General features: G+C 35.4%; 1 protein-coding gene across 1 annotated transcript in view; it reads left to right on the top strand.

The window, feature by feature from the left end:
• ERC2 (ELKS/RAB6-interacting/CAST family member 2) overlaps positions 1 to 19,568 on the top strand; it is a 499,899-nt gene that overhangs the window by 340,046 nt on the left and 140,285 nt on the right. Inside the window, exon 17 of the mRNA XM_059823475.1 lies at positions 7,232 to 7,379. Coding sequence (XP_059679458.1) covers positions 7,232 to 7,379 — 148 coding nt within the window. The remainder of the gene's footprint in view (positions 1 to 7,231; positions 7,380 to 19,568) is intronic.

The following is a 19,568-nucleotide window of genomic DNA, read 5'->3' as shown; positions in this document are numbered from 1 at the left end:
TTATACTACTGAGATTTTTTTGTGGGTGGTTAGAACCATTTTTTGTGTTTTATTAGCTGTATCTTGAATACCTCCTACAAGCTGAATGACAGTTTAGGGTTATTAAATCTGTTCTTAGTACATTTTTTTATCCATAGTTAATCTTGACTAAATATATGCTAGTGAACAACACTTTTTTCTCAGTTGTTGCCCATATTTGTTAGAGAAATTATTCCATTTGACATTTGTTTAGGCTGCAGTTTGATAAAATACCATATACAGTATACTTTTTCAGTTTCGCATTCAACAGAGTCTTTCATGGATTTATTTCTTCTCACATTATCTTATCTTCCCTTCTAGTATCCTAAGGCTTCCTTTTCATATTAAGTAATTTTTTTCACTACAAGACAGATGCTTTCACAAACACATGCTCTATGTCTGTATTGCTAGAGATCTATAAGATTGCTTTTTTCAGGTGTTAGGTTACATTTTTAATTGAGTTGCTTTGGTATCATCTGCTTTCTCTAATCCTATGTGTGGTATTTTTCTTTAATTCAAATTTTTCTTTAACACAACTTCCAGTGACTTTCCTAAAAGATTTATGTGATTTTGTACTTTTTGTTTGTCTAAAAGCCATGTCCTCCAAGGAAAGGCATCTCCATATTTCACTATCACTGAGGAGTTGTCTACGCAGTATGAAGTCATTCTTATCTGTAATTGCTGTCATGGAAATTTTCACATAAACTTGATAATTTTCAAGTTTTGTATTGTTCTTTCTTACTATAGATGTAGAAACTTAAATGTAAAAGGTCTTTTCTTCCAGTCCTAGGAAGGCTGGCAAGCATATGATGGAAGCAGATAAAACGTGACATTAACTCCAAGGACTACTGTCTTAAATGAGACACAGAGTAAATCAGCTTTAAAACATTGAATCATTGAATAATTGGGTTGCTGGTAAGGTCATGTCTTGGGGCAAGATCAACTATACCCACATCATTTCTAACAGACGTTTGCCTAAATTGTTCAAAAAGACTTCCACTGGCAGTGACCATCTTTCCCCAGCAATTTCCTCTAGTACTTAATTGCTATTCATACTTACCTGCCATTGTCATTAGACCCTGGCTAGATATTAAGAGGAAAAACGCACAACTTTTTTCCTGCAATTTATGCACATTACTTCTTGTTCTGCCTGCCATGGATATGGAAAAAAATGTTCTATTTCAATTTAACATAGCATTTTATGTTCTCATTATCATGTTGCCACTCATAGACTATTTATTGTAGTTTTTCCAATGTTTTTTTGTCAGTCATTTCTCTACCTGCTTTTGTTGCTCTCCCCCGAACAGTCTCCACATTTTTCACGGAGAATCATGTCCAAACTGGATTCAGTATTTCAGCTAAGATCTTCCTGAAGTCACGTAGATCAAAAGAATCACTTCTGTCTTGCAATCTATTTCTGTTTATACTTCACAGTATGATGTTTGCCTTATTCACAACAGATCATTAATAAGGAGTTTGCCTTAGTTTTCTAGACGGCATCTTTGGTTTGTCAAGACATTTTATTCCTGTCTTCATGGCACTTAAAGATCCTCGCAGTTTCAAGTCTCATTGAAATGTAATAAGTAGATTTTCTAGTCCATCATCCATGTAGTTAACAAAAACATTAAACAGAGTGGAATCCTGAATATTTTTGGGTGGAATACCACTTGTGTAAATAAACGAATTCCTGGCCATTAGGAAGGGACCGTTCCTTTCGTCATTTCTTTTGTATTTTAGTATGAAGTGATGTTAAGTATACGAAGATATTTATGCAAGTTTCTTGGTACTTCTCACTGGAATCATTAGTACCTTGAGCCCTGATCTCGCAGCTGCAAGTATGCTCATCAAGAGACTTTTATATTCAGTCTTCGTATTAAGGACACTAGCTTGAGATAGTAGGTTGCTGTGGAGTACAGTGCAGTCAGGCTTTGCCAGGGAAGGAGAAGTTTCATTTCATGAGTTTGGCTTTTCCAGGGGAAGGTTCTCCCTCTCCTCCTTGTAATGAGCAACCATATTATAGTGGAGGATATGTAGACTGGGAATCCTAGGAATTACTTTATGTATGTCAAAGGAAAATGTACAGAATAATTACCAACGTGGAGCAAATGCTGTTAGATTTAACATGTATTTTATTAATCTGAGAGTTTGCCTGATTTTATCGTGTACAGTTAGAGTGATTTTTCTTGGTGTTAAAAGTATGACCCTGTTATTTGTATAACAGATTAGTTTGCCAAAAAAAGAGAGGAAAAACTACTAATAGCAAAAAGGATTACTCTTTATAAATATTACTGTTAAAGAATGTCATTTAATTCAGTGCTCTAATAAATTAGTTTAAAATGTATTTTATTACCATCATTTATTAAACAATAAGGAGACATTTTGGCTGCAAATAGTGATAACATCTCTATAGAACTGTATTTGGATAGTATTTTTTTTTCCCTGACACAGTAGATAATTAGGAATTATAAATTACGCTTACACTCTTAAGCACATTAGCTGGGGAGTGTATCAGACTGTATGTTGCTCTTGGTGCCAGTTCAGGTCTTGATTCTCAAAAATTCTTGCACAGAAACGCATGATGAGTTTCAGTTTCTAGCAGCAAAGCAGAAGTGGATTACTCACCTGAGAAATTTAGATGAAGACCTTGCCACCTGTTTAAATTTTTGAGTGAGGTTTACTTCATGTTTGTAAGTGAAAAAATTGTTATTGTCAGCTGTTTTGCTGACATCTTAGCCTTGTTCCTGGTGGTCAGATAATCTAATTTCAAATGTTTCCTGCAAAAATGGTGATATTAATTTTTTAGCAGTGTCACTGGGTAGCTGAAATAAATTGCTTCTGTTGGTTCTTCCATAGGAAACCTGAAGTATGTTGACAGGGTAGCACAGCATCTTTCGCAAATGTGGGTAAACCTGTGTGTGATATGTAATAAATGAGATATGATAATGTAGAGCTCTGGGTCTGTCCCCACAGGCTGCTTCGTAAATGCTCGGATCTCTTCACTTATGATGCTTCACCAGCATGGGCAAGGTATTTTTCAACCTCTATCTCCCAGGGACTTAGTGGAGGAACTGTAATTCTGGTAGTATGCTAGGTCATGCAGAAGTAAAGGAGGCCGCTTTGGTTTCTTTAGATACCATGTCACAACCTGCATCTTTATTTTGTACTCCGTAAAAGACTAATAAAAACTGTTGCGTCTCTCTGTCTTCCCTCTGTATTGAAGTAGTTAGTTACTAAGGATGTAAGCAACCAACGTGTATCATTTGGTAGAATATACAGCCCTGCTCTGCTGAACTCTTGTTAACCCGGATGCCTGGTTAAATGCCGCTGGATTATATATTTGAGGTTATTACCGTTCAGATTATCCACGATAATAGACACAGATAATATGCCGACATACTCCAGGAGTATGCCTGTGCAGACAGGTGCAGACAGATTCAAGCTTGCTCTGCCCACACTGAGCAGGCTGTATGGGAGCCAGTTCCAGTCTGGAAGCCATCAGCATGTTGTGTGGCACTATGCCCAAGCTAAAACACCTTGTCTCTTAGATAAATGAGGATTTACAGCTTCTGAACTGAAGCTGACTCACATTCAGGCGGCTTCAAGGGTACTGTAAGTGTGAGTTTGCATTCAGCTGGCCATCTGTGTAGATGCATTCATCATTCCACATTGCTGTGGAAGGACTTCGGTAGCAATCCCTATCCTTGTATTCTTGTGCAGTCATCTCTCAACATTTATAGGTTTAAGGCCTCCCAACTCCACTTACATTTACTATAAAGATAAGACTTAAAAAATATATTGACAGTAATTTGGGGGGGGCAATTCAAACTTGTGTATCTGCTATGGGTTTGACTCAAATGTTAGAGCGTCTCAGTGGAGCACTTATGTAGTTATATGACAGCAGCTATTTCATGTGACTATGAACCATTATTTCCTGGAAGTGTTTGGTGTGAATCATTATTTCCTGGAATTAAGTGTTTGGTTATGTATTTTCCCAAAATAGGAAAAGTAGTGTACGGAATGGAATTCTCCTGTGAGCCACAAGACAAAAGAGAAAAAAAATTTTGTTAGCTTTCCCTTGCAAAAACATTCTCATAACTTCTGGTTGGCTTTCATAATCCCTCAATGCCATCAGCTGAGAAAAAGCATGCTAGGGTCTGCAAAATCTTGTGGTTTTGGGGCTGCAGAATCCTGAGTGCAGATTTTTCAAAGCATGTTGACTGGCTCTCCTCTCCCGTGGAAGGTTTTGCCTCATCTGCTACTTTAAAGTGGGACTAGAGAGTGTTGCACAGTTAAACAGTTGTGACCACAGGAACGTGTGATCATTTTAGCTGGCGATACAAAAAAGATGGATGTGAATGAATCCCATTATCAGATGTTGAAATTATACCAAATAATTCAGTAGTTCTGACTTTTCTTCCTCACTAGTCAGGTTTGTGTTTTCACTGCCAATTTTAAGGCAGTGAAATAATCTAAACTTTGGAGAAGTGAAATTTCGGTATAGCTTCATGTAGTTTTCAAGTCAATTTAAAACACTCTGTTTGTGGCTTTTTACAGCTGTTGTATGTGTTACATATAATTAAATAACATTATATATCATTAGAAACCTCGTAGATGGCAAGTATTTACCATGAAATTTGCTATTAGATGAGCAGACATATTGTATTGGGTGTGGCTGGGATGGAGTTAATTTACATAATTTAAGAATTAATCTAAATATATTTAAAAATCTTGGAATTTCTGAGATGTAGATTTCTTTACCTATTTTCATTCTGAGTGTGTTGGGTTTGTGATGGTTATGTCAATGTTTATCTTCATAGATTAAATAAGTATATCTTTAGACTGATAATTATGGTATAAATAGATTTATATTTTGCTGCTTACCAGAGGTACCTACTTTACAGCAATTATTACCATGGTTTAAAGATTATGATTTAATCCCACTGGTGTTAATTGCAAACAGGGCAAATCTTTGTCCTACATATCCTGAAAACCAGAGGAACATTGTGAAACCTTTTTTTTAATAATGTTCAAAATAGCAACAAAATTGTTGCTTGATGCAAGTTGAAAATTGGAAAATGTTCCATGATGCAAACCACTGGAACATTGTCAATATTTCTGACTAACCTTTCTTTGTAATTGTAATACAGTCTGCTATCAGATAACTGTGGAGGAACTAACCTAATCTTATTTAATTTAGAAGAAGAGTATTTTACGTAATAATGCAATATGCTGTTTCTTTGGCTTTAAAGTCGTTGAATACCTGTTGCTGACACTTTCTGTCAGAAAGCTTATGTTATCACCCCTGAAAAAAAACCTCACCTTCCTAGGGTTAGGACACATTTCTAAAACAGAAAAGTACAGACTTGTATGTCAAAGGTAATGTGGAGAAAAAGCTGAAATTGTGTTACGTTTTTCTTTCTGTTTGAGCTGGATGCCCAAAAGAGGGCATATTTAGATTTTAGATGGTGCATAAATTCTCTGCTCTCTGCAAGGTGAGAGGAGTTGTTGAATACAGTAGCAAATCAGTTTGCTTTAATTTCAGTGCACTAAAAAGTTAAGATTGTAATGAAAATGTTAAGGAATTCATATTGTGTTTGAGCACAACACATGAAAACACCAACAGTCCTTTACAAATTACCATGCAGCAAATTTTATGCATTATTATGAGGTTTATAGAAAACAGTATACCTATGTCTCATTACAGATTAGCATTATAGATGTGTAACCCTTTGATATATTTCTTTTCTTTAATACCAGTTATTTAAAGTAATTAATAGCTTTCATTTAAATTAAGACTGTTGAAGGCTTATGGCATCCTCTTTTAAACATTATTTAATTGTGATTAGAATGAAGACAGAATAATAAATCAGATTATTTAAGTGTATGAATAAAATGCAGCTGTTTATCTAAAATTGATCCATGTCTCATAACTTCGAGAGTAAAATAAATGAGTCGTTTTTCCTTGCCTCCATCAGAAATATTGTCCTTTAAATATTTACATTAATACATTAAGAACTTTGAAATAAAAGTGAAATAGCTTTCTTGACATTTTTGCTGGCAAGACTAAGGACTGTGAGAATTCAAAACTTCTAGCTCACCTTGACCGTATGAAGTTCATGAGCTGTATTCTTACATTTATTAGCAGTTGGAGCCTAAGGTTAATTTATGGCTCATGCGTCCGTGTTTATATTTTAATGATTGATCTTATATAGTTCTGGAAAAAGGTATAGGCCATAACACATCCTAACACATTCTGTTCTAAAAGCTGTTAAGTATTGTATGCTTTTTCTTGGCTGATAAGTCATAGTCTGTCATTTGAATGCATTGCAGAAGATGAATATATTTCTTTTATTTAGGAAAATAAGGGCCAGATTATGGCCTTGCCAATGTGAACATTTTAGAACATAAGAAATAATAAGATACTGCAAGATCTGTGTTTCCAACTGCATGTTGTAAAAAATTACCTTTGTCATATGTCCTCACAAACTATTTACGATGTGACCCTTCTAGCTTCTATGTAATTCTATATGTTTCTGAGTGCTATAAGTTTCTGTTTGCTTTATGGAGATTGAGGGGTCAAGATACCAAAGGAAAAGATTCCTCATGAACAATTACATCAAGGAACTTCTTTCCTAGATGTTATATTTTACTTCTAGAATTATAGTTTCGTGGTGACACAATGATTAATAATAAACCCATAGGAAAACGTTTAAGTAAATGTGAGGATGATGTCCAGAGATTTCTGTACTGAGGTCCGTAGGGTACCAAATTAACAGGATAATATAAAAATATGTTTTATCTGTATCACTTTGGTTTTTATTATTCAATCTGTATCAATTGAATAATTCACAACATATTTATGTAAGATATTCTCGAATTCGGGAAAGTTAATTTAAAAAAATAAATACCAAAGATTTTTAAAAGCAAGGCTTTTCACAGAAATATTGTTAGATATTATATTGTAGTAAAATAGACCGAGGTAGATGTTTTCTGAAATAGTTAAATAATGAAAAATCTATAAAAAGAACTTTTTTGGCTAATCAGTTTATTTCATGATTTGATTAGACTTGACAATGTTTGCTATTTAAAGAGTGTTCAGTAGGTGGTTGATTGTTCTCCCAGTGGGTAAAAGAACTACATCTCATGTAGTATGATATAGTAGTGTATGTTCTGTTTCAATGAGAATACAACAATTTTTATTTTATTTTATCAGACAGGAAGCTTTGCTTGCTGCAATAAGTGAAAAAGATGCAAACATTGCCTTGCTTGAACTGTCTGCTTCAAAGAAAAAGAAGACTCAAGAGGAAGTAATGGCTCTTAAACGAGAGAAGGACAGATTAGTACATCAGTTAAAACAGCAGGTGGGGAGGCATTCATTTTCATACTTTCATAGCAACAGAAAATTGGCATTATTTTCATGTGTACTGTTTTATTCTAACCTCATATTGGAAGTCTTCAAGCCAGATCTGACATGTGACAGCAGTTATGAAAGGTAGGAGGTGTTCAATGGAAGTGTTTCTGTATTGCTGTATTAACTTCTTTTAAGTATTTAGCTGCACGTTTGCTTGGCTCATATTATATGCAGCCAATACACTTCTGTTTTCCCTCCTCATATAGCTTCCAACCTTCTTGATTACGTGAGACAGAGGAGAGCGGATGCTCCTTGCCATAAAGCAAGATCTATCCATTCTGTTGACTCTTTCTAACCTTCTTCTGTTTGGTTATTTGCTAATCTGTTGTAAAATAACAGTGTTTTCAGAAGGTTTCAGGCTTTCTGAGAGGTTATCTGGAAATCGTGGTTATCCTTAAATTCTCAAATGAGTAAAAATCATCTTGTCTTCAACACTGTAAGTCATTAGAGGTTTCAATAAAAAACATGTAGTTACACACTCTAGAAACAGATTTTATCACAAGCAAATTTAATTTATCTTCTGCTTTGTTAATGAGGAAAATAACAATACTAGACACAGTGCACATGTACCAGACACAGTACACAGCTCTCTTCTCTGTCTGACTAAAATGTTTAAAACTCTGCATACTGTGCGGTGGCTGCTACCCCTGATTTTTAAAAGGTAATAGTCATAGCCAGAAGAGGTACTGTGTAGGGAAGAGAACAAAGGATGTTCAGATAACCTAGGTATTAAAGACCTGTGCTGTGTGTCATGTATGTTGTTAAATACCTTTCCTCTTTCAGAATAGGTGAAAAAGATGAGAGATGTTTTTAGACCACGTCTGAACGTGTTGTATCTGATGTTTTCCTTTGTGTGAAATTACTGAATTCTGTGATTGTTGCTTGAGGAGGAGAATACCATTGGCAAAATCATTCTGGTCTCCTTAGCCTGTTGAAGTAACTATTTTGCTGTCAGGCAGTGTGCCACTTTACAAATGAGCATGCCATGTTCATAATGTTTAGGACATAGTGCATAGTCAATGTTATGATTTCTTTATTCTGTAGAACTCCATACACTCAACAGCAGCAAGGGTTTTCCTTAATTTTCTGTTATGCTAAATTCCCAATAACTCTGACCTCATGCATCTAATCATTATAGCTTTTTTCCCCACAGGTCTATAAAAATAGGAAACAATCCCTGAGCATGAATTTGTCATCCACTGGTGTTGCTGACTTCGTTACAGACATTCCAGCCAAGTACCTGTGTTCCAGCCATGAGGCACTCATGTCTCAAGTCAGTCAGCTGGCCAGGAGACATGTCACCCAAATTTTATATGCTAAATAGGCAGGCATGCTTTATGCTTTTTAGTATTTCATCCCACTGTGCTGCATCAGAGTAGATGATGTTACGTTCCAAATAATTTTAGGGATTTTTTGTTTGCTTTGCTTCAGAAAAGAGAAGGCAGTTATTTTTTTCTCTTTTAGATATCTTATTTTTTCACCTTTATCTTTCATTACTGAAGAGTAAATGAATACACCACTTTGCCATGTTCCGTGATACCTGTCATGGATATTTTTAAAATGTTTGTCAGAGACTTGTATTTTTGTTTGGTTTTGCACCTTTAAGCTACTGCTGAAAAGTGTTCAAAACATTCATAACTTTCTTCAGACAGAATGAAGGAACAGCAGAAGAGGATTGCTAGAGAGGCATTGTTTTGGATAACTTCAGTTAGAATTGTAACCAAATACTTCAAATACCTCCATTATTTATAGTGATAAAGATCTTCAGTAAAGCTATTTAACTAGATTAAATTGATGCCAAAATAATCTCCCTGTTATCTCAGACACCACAAGAAAAAGAGACACCAGGAACAGGAATGTGGTTTAACTAGGTCACCATTTTATTAGACTTAAGAATTATCTGATAATAGAGGTTGTAGAGATCATTCATACTTCTTTAATCCCTTTGGGGAGAACCACTGTCAACCCCCAAAGCTTTCACATGTGCCTCCAACACAAAGGCTTGTTAGTGCTACACTTCATTGCTATGACTGTGCTGGGTGGCTGGGGGGGGAAGTGACAGATTCCTCACTCTGTGATGTATCCACCCTGTTCCTCAGTTTCCTTGAGAGATACTGTCTCCCAATCTATTTCTGATTCACTAGCACTTCAGCAAATGATCAGCTGCAGCATCAAATTTTTTCATATGGCCTTATTTGTCCCATGCCCTATTTCCACAGCTGTTATACTGTTGAAAGAAAGAAGAAAAAAAAGCCCAAATTCTCCAACCTAATGTGATCATGAAAGGAGAGATATTTATAAATATTAGAAGATGACTCACTAGATAATGCTAAACATTAGGCCCCCAAATCCACTCCTGTTCTATCCTGTAGGAGGAATTTTTGCTTTGAGAAGGAAAATAACATGGTGGGCAATGATAAAAATCAATATTCCCTTCATGTATATCCACAACAGCAAACGGATTTTTGATGCATCTACCTAGCCAATCAAGCAGGAAGCCTTCTGTTCATGGCTATAGGAGGCTGAGAACTTACCAAGGCAGCAGGGCAAGGGATGAGAAATGCAGACCTTTAAGAATCCAGGGAGTTTCTTTTTATGTTGCTCCTTTTCATGTTGTTCCTCGCAAAGGTTCTCTGTCTTTCAGTTAGTGGTGGGAAAGTTAGGCTGCATACGAAGCACTGTGGCTGAAAATCTTACTAGCAGAGCATCAGTAAGAGTAGGCTTTCCCTGTTCCACAGAGGCATCTGCTGATAAAGAGTAAATGTGTTGCAGACAAACTCGTCCTTTCTCCTTCAGCATCTGCAATTCAGACATTTATTCTGCTATATTTATGTCCTAGAGGAAGCCATCCCATTCTTGATTTGCACATTGAATAATGCATCTCCTGAACATGAAAAATACTGTTATATCTGTTCTGTGTTGCTACAAAATTGCTACTATTACAGGTGCATAAATTTTAGGAGATTTCTTCATTAAAGAATTCTGTGTTTCAGAAGAAAGTTGCTTTACTCCACTTATTTCTCTGTCTTCCTTTTACAATTCCTGTGCTACTTCTAATGTTCTCCAAATTTTGCTGAGAAGTGTTCTTTTCAGAACCAGACTTTCATTTCACCATTGTGTTAGACCTGCAAAACAGAAGGGCAGTTGTTGCAGTGTAAAGTAGCAGTTAATAGGGATTATGTCTGAAATCATGTAGACAAGCTATTGAGAAATCATTTGTAATTATTTTAGAGTCCTAACTGAAGCTAGAACTTTGCTTGAACATAAATTCACCTTGCCTGGAAATCTACCTGTGCTGTTGTAGATACCAGCAAAGCTTGTATAGAAGCAACGTCCTAGAGTTTCTTTAGATAATCTTGTTATGTTTTCCTCATTATACTGCAGAGTTCATGTGGTGATGCCGCAATTGAGCTTCTAATTGCATCTGCTCTCCTTATGTCCTGCATGTCTCCCAAGAAAGTCTTGTTTTTCAAAGACTTGTCATTTTAGTAAAGAAGCAATAATTTGAAATTAGCCTTCAGTGAGAATGAGCTTTACCATTTGAAATAGAAAATATTACTTCAATCAAGTTTTATTTTGTGATTTTTATAGGCAAGTGAATTACTTTGGCCTAAATAAGCTGTGTGAAACTTCAACCCTCATGCTGCATCATCATATATCTGACAGTTTGATTTGCTTTTTGCTTTCATTTGCAGTTTGGGAAGTTTCTTTCTATTTCAGAAACTCTCTGAGTCTGTTTCTGCTGCTGTCTCTTTCAGTGGCATCCTAGACTTGGTCATGTAGTCGATAAATTCCAATTCCGTATTTCTAGCAATTTCAAATCATGCTGTACTATGGATCATTGCAATGGATAATACCTAAAAAAGTGCAACATTATACTCCAAGCCTAGGATACTGGTTTGCTATTGCTATTGAAGTGGTGGCTTCGGTGTCCGAGGTAGGATTGCTGTAGCTTGCAAAGTCCTCTGCTGATATGAAAAAGTAAGTACAAAGGGCTTTTTTTGAGAGAGCTACAAAAGCTGTTTCTTGAGAGAGAAAGGAGAGGTATGTATGTGAATTTATCAGAATCCAGAATTTCTGATTGTATACATGAAATGCCCAGGAACATCTTCTTTGAGGCATAAGAAGGGAAGTCACAGTCTTCCTCTGGAAAATCCTGTTAATGAAAGTAAATTTCCTAGAGTCAGAATTTTTTTTCGTACAAAAAATGTGAATACTCCTCCTTAATATTTCTGTGTGCAGGAGAGGGTCAACTACTGCTCTTTCTCCTAACTTTGATGAGGCCAATGAGGGTTGCAATTTAAGGGGAAGGGTTGTGGAGTTTTAATGGATATACTTCGTAACATTTATAGGTTCCTACCTAGTTGGAACATAAAAATGTTTGCAAATTCATCTACTGCTACTCAGAATGCTGTACAAGAGCTGTGGCGGCTCCCACCATGTGAGGTCATTGTAGGCATCAAAAGCCTGCTTCATATTTAAAGAGATAGGGCATAGTATGTAGTAGATGTCTTAAAGGTTCAGGAGGTCAATTCTATTAAACTCAGTGGAGTAACCCAAACTATTGAGGTTACTCATAGGTTTTTATTGTTATTGGATTAAGGCCAGAAACACAGATTCTATCGCTGCGCTGTAATGTATCGCAGACTTGCACTGAGATTGAATTGCCTAAATGCAAATGTAGCTGCTTTTACCACAGATTTACACTGTGAAAAACTTTTCTAATCACTCTGGTAGACTCCTGAAGCATCCTGGTGTATTTTGTATTTCAGCTGGAAGCTTCTTGGCTCTCCATAAGCTTCCTTAGGGTTGCTTCGGAAGTTATTAACACTGTGCCACAGGCAATGTGCATGAAAAATTGCATGAGAGGAAGTAAAGTACCAAGAGCATTTCAATGTCTAGGAGTAACAGGCTATTGTCTAAACAGGCATCATTCTGGCAAAGATAAAACAAATACAGTGTACTACCTGCTTAGGCACGAATATTCATCTTAGTGTATCTGTGTCATAAACTTGATGTTATTTTATGTCTTTTATTTTTAATGTGGTTTGTCTTACAACAGTAAAGGCAGTTATGGCTCGGTTTCGAGACAAAGTATTTACCTCCCAAATGTGCCCCCCCCAAACTCAAAAAGACTCCGGCATCCTTTTCTTTTTAATAAATCAATTATTTTTTTAGTCATAACATGTCGATGCTTGCCACATTGACAAACGTACTGATTTCCATTGCTTGGTAGTGCCTGCAGACTGACAAAGGACATCCCAATAGTAATCTAAACTAAAATAGAATTAAATGAGAAATAGAATGTGTTCAAAAAAGAAAGTTAAAAAAAGTCTCAGTTGCAAATTTCAGGGTTTTTTCTCTTTTTAAGTAGTTCATGACTTAAATAATGCTCCTAACACCAAATACACAGTTTAGTGCCTTTCTCCAATTTTTCTATTCTAATTTTTCTGGCCTTTGGGAATGTCAAACAGATTGTAAACGACAAAGACATTGATTTTGAAGTAATTTGTCATAATTCTTCACACTGAAAAAGAAAAAGCAGCATCTTAAAGAAACGAAATATATTGCCTTTGTAAGGGAACAAGAATATATGTGATTTATTTTAAATATGAAGCTACAGATGTACATATATTGAAGACCAAAATGTTATTTATGTGAATGAGCTGAGCAGACTTTTTATGGATTGTGACTGTGTGAGTTAAAGTAAAACTCCTGTTATTTCTAAGCTGGAAGAAAAGCATTGGTTTTATCTCAAGTGCTAGCTTACTTTTACAGGTTTTTCACATTATATTTTGATAACCTAGGAAAAGTATTTGTATCACAGTGTATCCACCTGTAAAATTAGTAGTAATAATACTGACATCTGTGCTGCAAACACCTTCCAATAAGAAACGAGCATACTTAATTGTAATGATTTAAATACAATGCAGCAGCTGCAATCTGTCAGTTAAATATTTATTGTTCAGTGGTTTAAATAAATAGGAAGCATAGTAATGTACTCCCAACAAAACAGAACCACTGGAATTGTTTTGATTCATACACCAAATGCTGTATTTTGAGAGCCATAGAACTTCGTAGTAGGCTTTAAAAGCCTTTCAGAAATACAGTATTAAACAAGATCACCACGAGGGCTTGGCTGCGTGATTACATAATATTTATAATCACTCTGGCCAAGATTCCTTTTGAGAATTCTGAGACAGCTATTTTTAGAGAAATTTTTATAGTGATGCAATCCTTCATGAAATAATTAGCTTAAAGTCCATTTTTAGAACATCTCAAGAGATTTTGGTAAGAGCAGAAGACACTGCTATGTTACTGATTTGTTCTGAACTTGGATACTGCGAGAAAGTTTCCCAGTTGCCTCTTTTCACTTTTGGGATATAGAGCCAAAAATGTGAGTGGAGTTGGCCAAAATGCAAGGTCTTCTAACTCCTTGAGAGCATTTTATTTTTCTTCTCAAAACATGAAATTAGAAACCTTTCCAGTGTTTTCAAGACTGCAGGTGTACAGAATACTCTGGCCAGAGGCAAAGCTGGTGTTTGGCAGTCTACTCTAGTCTATTAGTTCACTACTCTATATTTCATCACATGAACATATTGCTAATGAAACAAAAAGGGTGAGAAACAATCAAGGAATTTTAAAAATCTGTGTAACCACAGTTTCTCAGCAAATTAACCACCAGCAATATTTTCTCCTGCATGCAATACATAGAAGTATTTCTTACTAATTAACATCCAAATATTTCAAAGAACTCTTTCATCAGCAAAGGAGTAAAATGGAATTGAAGGCAGTGTGTTGCATTACATATACTCTTCTAGTTAAGTACATCAGAAATAGTGCTAATGTCATATTATGGTGGTGACATCAAGCACACAAGAATAACAAAAAACCCCAAGTTATATTTTCCCTGTTAGATTAATTCAGCTGTATCGCGTTGTGTATTTTATGATATTGAAATTGTTTGTATTGCTGTATAAGAAAAAGAACAGCATTAGAAGTTGTGATTGTGATTATTCTGGCAGCCCAAAACATTCTACTGCAACTCTGTGTGTTAATTATTTGCATTTAAGCCCTCTAATGTTTAACAAGTGTGGGAACAAAAAAGTCTTGCAATGCTCTCTTAGAGTATCTGTAGACATCATCAGTAGACCTTGTGATCAGTAGCACTGTCCTGGTATTGTGTTGGTTCCTAATTACTATTGCTTCTGTTTCTGATGTTGTCAGACTAAGTTAATATTTCTGATTTCCTTGAATTTCACAGGTGGCAATATTATAGGAGCACAGAATACTACATCATTATTATTATTATTGTTATTGTTATTATTATTATTATTATTATTTTTTACACAGATATGCTTCAGAGAGAGAATTACTGTACTGTTGAGTCTAAATGTTACTGCATGATAAATAGAATCCTTGTTATGAAGCCATTCACACGGGTACGACAGACATATTTGACCACTTTGCTTGTTTTTTTCCTCTTCTGTTTATACTGTTTACTATCATCATAATATCGGTCTTCCTCAAGCTTTAAGCACCTAACTTTGAACAAAGGAATACTCTGAGACCCTTAAGTTTTAGGAGTTTTATTTTTGTTACAGTTATGCTACACAAGCTCTTTGTTTTAGCTTGGGCAGGTAAGAATAGATGTTCTAATAACTTCATATATTGAACTCTCATATGAGGAAAATCAGTTTGGTTCTTTTTTCCTTAAAAATTCTCAGGCAATGTAGCAAAATGGCTATGAATCTCTGATTTGAAATGTGTCTGTTCAAGCAATACAATACAAGCAGCCCATGCAATCAATGGCCTTAAATTAATTTACTGTCTTAAAAATCCTTGTAGTTCATACTTTTCTATTAATGAGAAATATCCTAAGGCAATATTTCTACATGTCTTAACATTGGGTTTTTTCCTCTTCATTTGTAATCTGAATTTTGAATCCGTATTTTTGAATCTGAATCTGTAATTCTCAATTTTGCCAAGTACAAGCAGCTTAGATATAAACCCAGTGTGGACAGATTAGTGTAGGGACGAAACAGCAGAGTGCCACTTCTCCCTGTAGCTTAATGCAGTAGGCTCCATATGGCACAAGGTAAGAAAGAGAATGTGTGTGTGTAGCAAGTAGCCTTTGCCTGATCAAATTAGTGAATTGAGAAGAAATGGTCTGTGTTGGAAAAATACTGAAAATGTTAGCAGTGCTCACACAACACTTTTCACGTATTCTCAGTAAGATTTGACAATGTATATTATAAAAGTCGACGGAGTCAAGTCATAGCTGGGTATGGCATCACTTTTTCCTCCTTACGCTCTGAGGAATCCAAATTCTTTCGGGTGGTATTTTTACACAAACATTTTCCAATGAGAGGGGCTTTTTTTGCCTTGTAGCCTATAGCAGTCAGGCCCTGAAGGCCTCCCAGGCCTGCGACCGAAGTAATTTCCTGCTTTGTCGTTGGTGATCTGCTTTAAAATCTGTTTCTGTTTGTTCTCTCTTCAGAGTTTTTTCATTCTTGAAGATTTTATATCACATCTTAAGCGTGGCCATGTCGAATGGCACCCTTTTTCACTGGTGATAATCTCATTATGAACTTACAGTAGAACATCTCAATAGCTACAGCTGTCATAACGCACTTTGTTCAGGCAAACAATTTAACTCCACTGAGACTGAAAATCTTAAATGGAAAAAGTAGGTAATGCAGATATAAAATAATGTATATATTAACACTGCAAGTTTTGTAATTTTTGATCTGGCTGGCTCAATAGGTGAAAATGGGTATTAAGTATCTCAGATAAGAATAGTGAATATCTCCATTATATAAATGAGTGAACTCCCAAGCCAAGAAGTTTTTGGGTTTTTTTCTCCATGGGACATTTTTTAAACAAGTCCTTAAGTTCTACTACAAAGTACCCCATGATAATAAAGCTAAATATAACACTTGATCTCAAGTACAGTGCTAAGTAGCCAGTTATTAAAAAAATATTGTAAAAATTGGGTGTCAAATTTTTCTGCTTCTCTGATGGTGGATAAAACTTGGCATTTCTACAGTCTAGCATCAAACAAAAATTAGCTATAGGTAAGGTGTCTCTATAAAGTATATCAAGACACTGTTGTGATGTGATCTCCATTTCGGTCCATATTCCATCCATGTGTTGAAATTTATGTTTTATCTATCAATTTTTATTGCATACAATAGAAGAAATGTAGTAATTTCAACTTAGGCTATATTCTTTATATCATACAAAGGAGAGAGCTGGGCTTGGTAATGAAATTGCAAAAATTACAGCTGAAATGAACTATTCAGACATTAAAGATGCTGAAAGACAATCAGTGCTACTAACCAGAGATTTGCAGTTTCAAAGGTCCTTTTTAGCTACTGAAGTTTCTGATTCGTGTCTGGTTTTAAATAATTATTATGGGGAAGTATCTTTTTAATGAGTTATTTCCTGTTGTAAAAAAAAGGAAAAAAACAGAGAACCTTACCTTCTTAAGTTGCTTGTCTGCATTTAGTAGGACCTGGCCTGAGATGTCCTCAGGCAGCTACTGTTTCAGAGCTTTAATTATACTTTTTTAACCCACTTCTTCGTGTCAATGTTCTTACATACTTTTATGTAATTACCAAGTTTAGTAGCAGGACTCAGACAAATACTTTTAGCATGACTTTAGCCTATACATTATCGAGTATGCTGTATTATTACAAGATATTTCCTGCGCTTCAAGCCATACTTTTAATTCACAAAGACTTCAAAAACACAAGCTTTAAATGCAGAGACCGCAACTAAAAAGTCAGATGGACCATGTTCAAATCAACATAACTTTGTTCAGTCACAAGGGTCAGGAAAGTTGAAATTTGGCCTTAGTACTTTAGATAAGTGTCTGCTTGGCACTTGGAACTGCTGCCTGTCTCGGTCTGCCAAGTGTCCAATATCCCAGCTGGTGTTTGTGAGACTATTATCCTTCAGCTTGTGAAGAGAGAGACTTACTATGAGCTTTAATTTCTTTCAGGATAAGTCAGTCACATTTTGTAATCTTGCAAAGCAGCAGGTGTAATGGTTGTTAATATCAGTTAAATAGTACTTTAATTAAAAAAGAACTGAAATATATGTAAAAATTTATGCTCATGTTCAACATTAAATTATCAGATCCAGCACTTTGAAAATATCTACATTGGAAGCTGCTTTCCATTGCTGCACAGGAGCCACAGTATCTAATTTGACCAGTGATTGCTTTTGTATTTCACCTGGGAGGAAGGTTGGATTTCATGAAAACTTAGAAAATACTCAATACTGCTTCTTAGTCCCTATTCTCTGTCCTGTGAAACTGGGGAGGGGCAGACAGGGCCTGAAGAACAAGTGTTCTGGTTACATGCGTGTTACTAATGATAAGAATTGTAAGATTTTAATGTAAAACATCGCATGAATTAAGTTTAATATATAACTAGATATAGATGGGAAAAAGAAAAATTTATATGCTTTCTTAGCATAAAAACTTTACTGTGTTCTTCATATGCAACAGTCATATCATTAATGAGGTAAAAAATAAAAAGACTTAAATGAGGAGCAGCCAAACTTTTCTCCAATAAGCTATCATGCACACTTTTAGCCTGCATGCATCCTGTCTGTCACACTTTCCAAGACAAGTCATGCACTATAACAGGAAAAGAAAAACATGCTTATTAGCCCATTTGGAATTTTAACAGGGAAAAAATTAACTGTGTTCTTCAAGGGAGGCGGGAAACAAAGCAGCAAAACCCATGTTAAAATACAGTTAAGAGTAGGAATATAAGAACAGATTACATTACAGGGACGTTATAAAAAGAAAATGCATAATTAAAGCACTCAGTAAAACATAACTCTACCCCATAGTGATGCATTCCAACACCCATACGGTTATGATTATGATAGTTATTTAGCATCTGGAGTTCCTAGTTAGTTACCATACTGTAATGTTTTTGTTATCTTTTGGTTACTGATGAGTGCTTGCAAACTTACAGTCTTCATAACTTAAATTTTTTTTCTGTTGGAATTTTCTTGGTGTCTAAAAACTCACTGCATAAGCAACAAAAAAGCCTGAATTGACTATTATGTATTTCTAAGGATTGAAGGTAAGAGTATAATTTATTTTGGAAATAATTAGCATTATGTTGCTAGTATTATGCTGTTAGAAGTGGCCTGAATAATTAGCATAAAGTAATACAAGCTCTGGAATGCTTTGAAGTATATTGAAGAATATTGAAGTCCACTTCTTCCATGCAGCTTTAGTATTGGCAAAAGATCCTTCAAAACAATGGCCAATTAACAGATCCTTCGGCTTATGGAAAAATGACACAAGTCCTTCTGTCAAAACCATAGTTGGTGGATATTTTTTAACAATTTGTCTCATTTAATCATGTGTTGATTCAAGAAGCATGCTACCATTAAAAAGAAGTGAGAGCAGTCTCAAGGTTAGGCTTTTTAACAGTAAGAGCCTTGGAATTATGTTTTTTGCTTCACCTAGATAATTAGTGAACCCATGCTCAAAAATCTCTAAGTAATCAAGAAGTTTAAGCAAAAGAAGTTTCAGCTGAAACTTTGCAATGGAATCTCTCTTAAATCTCTTTTCTAGACTGCAAATTAAGCTCACTATTTGGCTTGTTATCAAGTCACTTATGCAGGATGCATGTATCTCTAGTAAGCTTGAGATGCTCAAAGAGGGTGGAACTAAATGACAGGGATGTTGAACATGTTTTTTAGAGGCGCCAAGGCTGGAACTTGAACTTGTTATTTTTGATCTTAGAAAAATATTTAATGATGATCAGACAAGAAGTGAAATAAATGGAAACTTGCTGTAGAGGTAAAAAAAAGAAAAGCAGTCAACTTGATCAAGTTCTAGAAATACAGACTTTACACAGCATTTAATCTTAATTTTCAGTGTAGCCCATGTGATGACTTCTTTGGTCTTAGAAGTCACCATAAGGGTTACTTACTGATGAATGTAATTTGGTGAACTTTAAGGATGTTTGAGGCCAAGTACAGCATTTGTCCAATATTTAATTAACTAACTTATCAAATAACAAATCAGCTATAAATTGTATTCCATGGCAGTTAGCAACTTTTGTGTTGTGCAGCAGTAGAAATGATAAGAAATTCTTCACTTGTC

This window comes from Gavia stellata, chromosome 12 (genome assembly GCF_030936135.1).
Source record: "Gavia stellata isolate bGavSte3 chromosome 12, bGavSte3.hap2, whole genome shotgun sequence".
Classification (NCBI taxonomy): domain Eukaryota; kingdom Metazoa; phylum Chordata; class Aves; order Gaviiformes; family Gaviidae; genus Gavia; species Gavia stellata.
The sequence above is the reverse complement of the archived record's forward strand: the minus strand, read 5'-3'. Positions and strand labels throughout refer to the sequence as shown.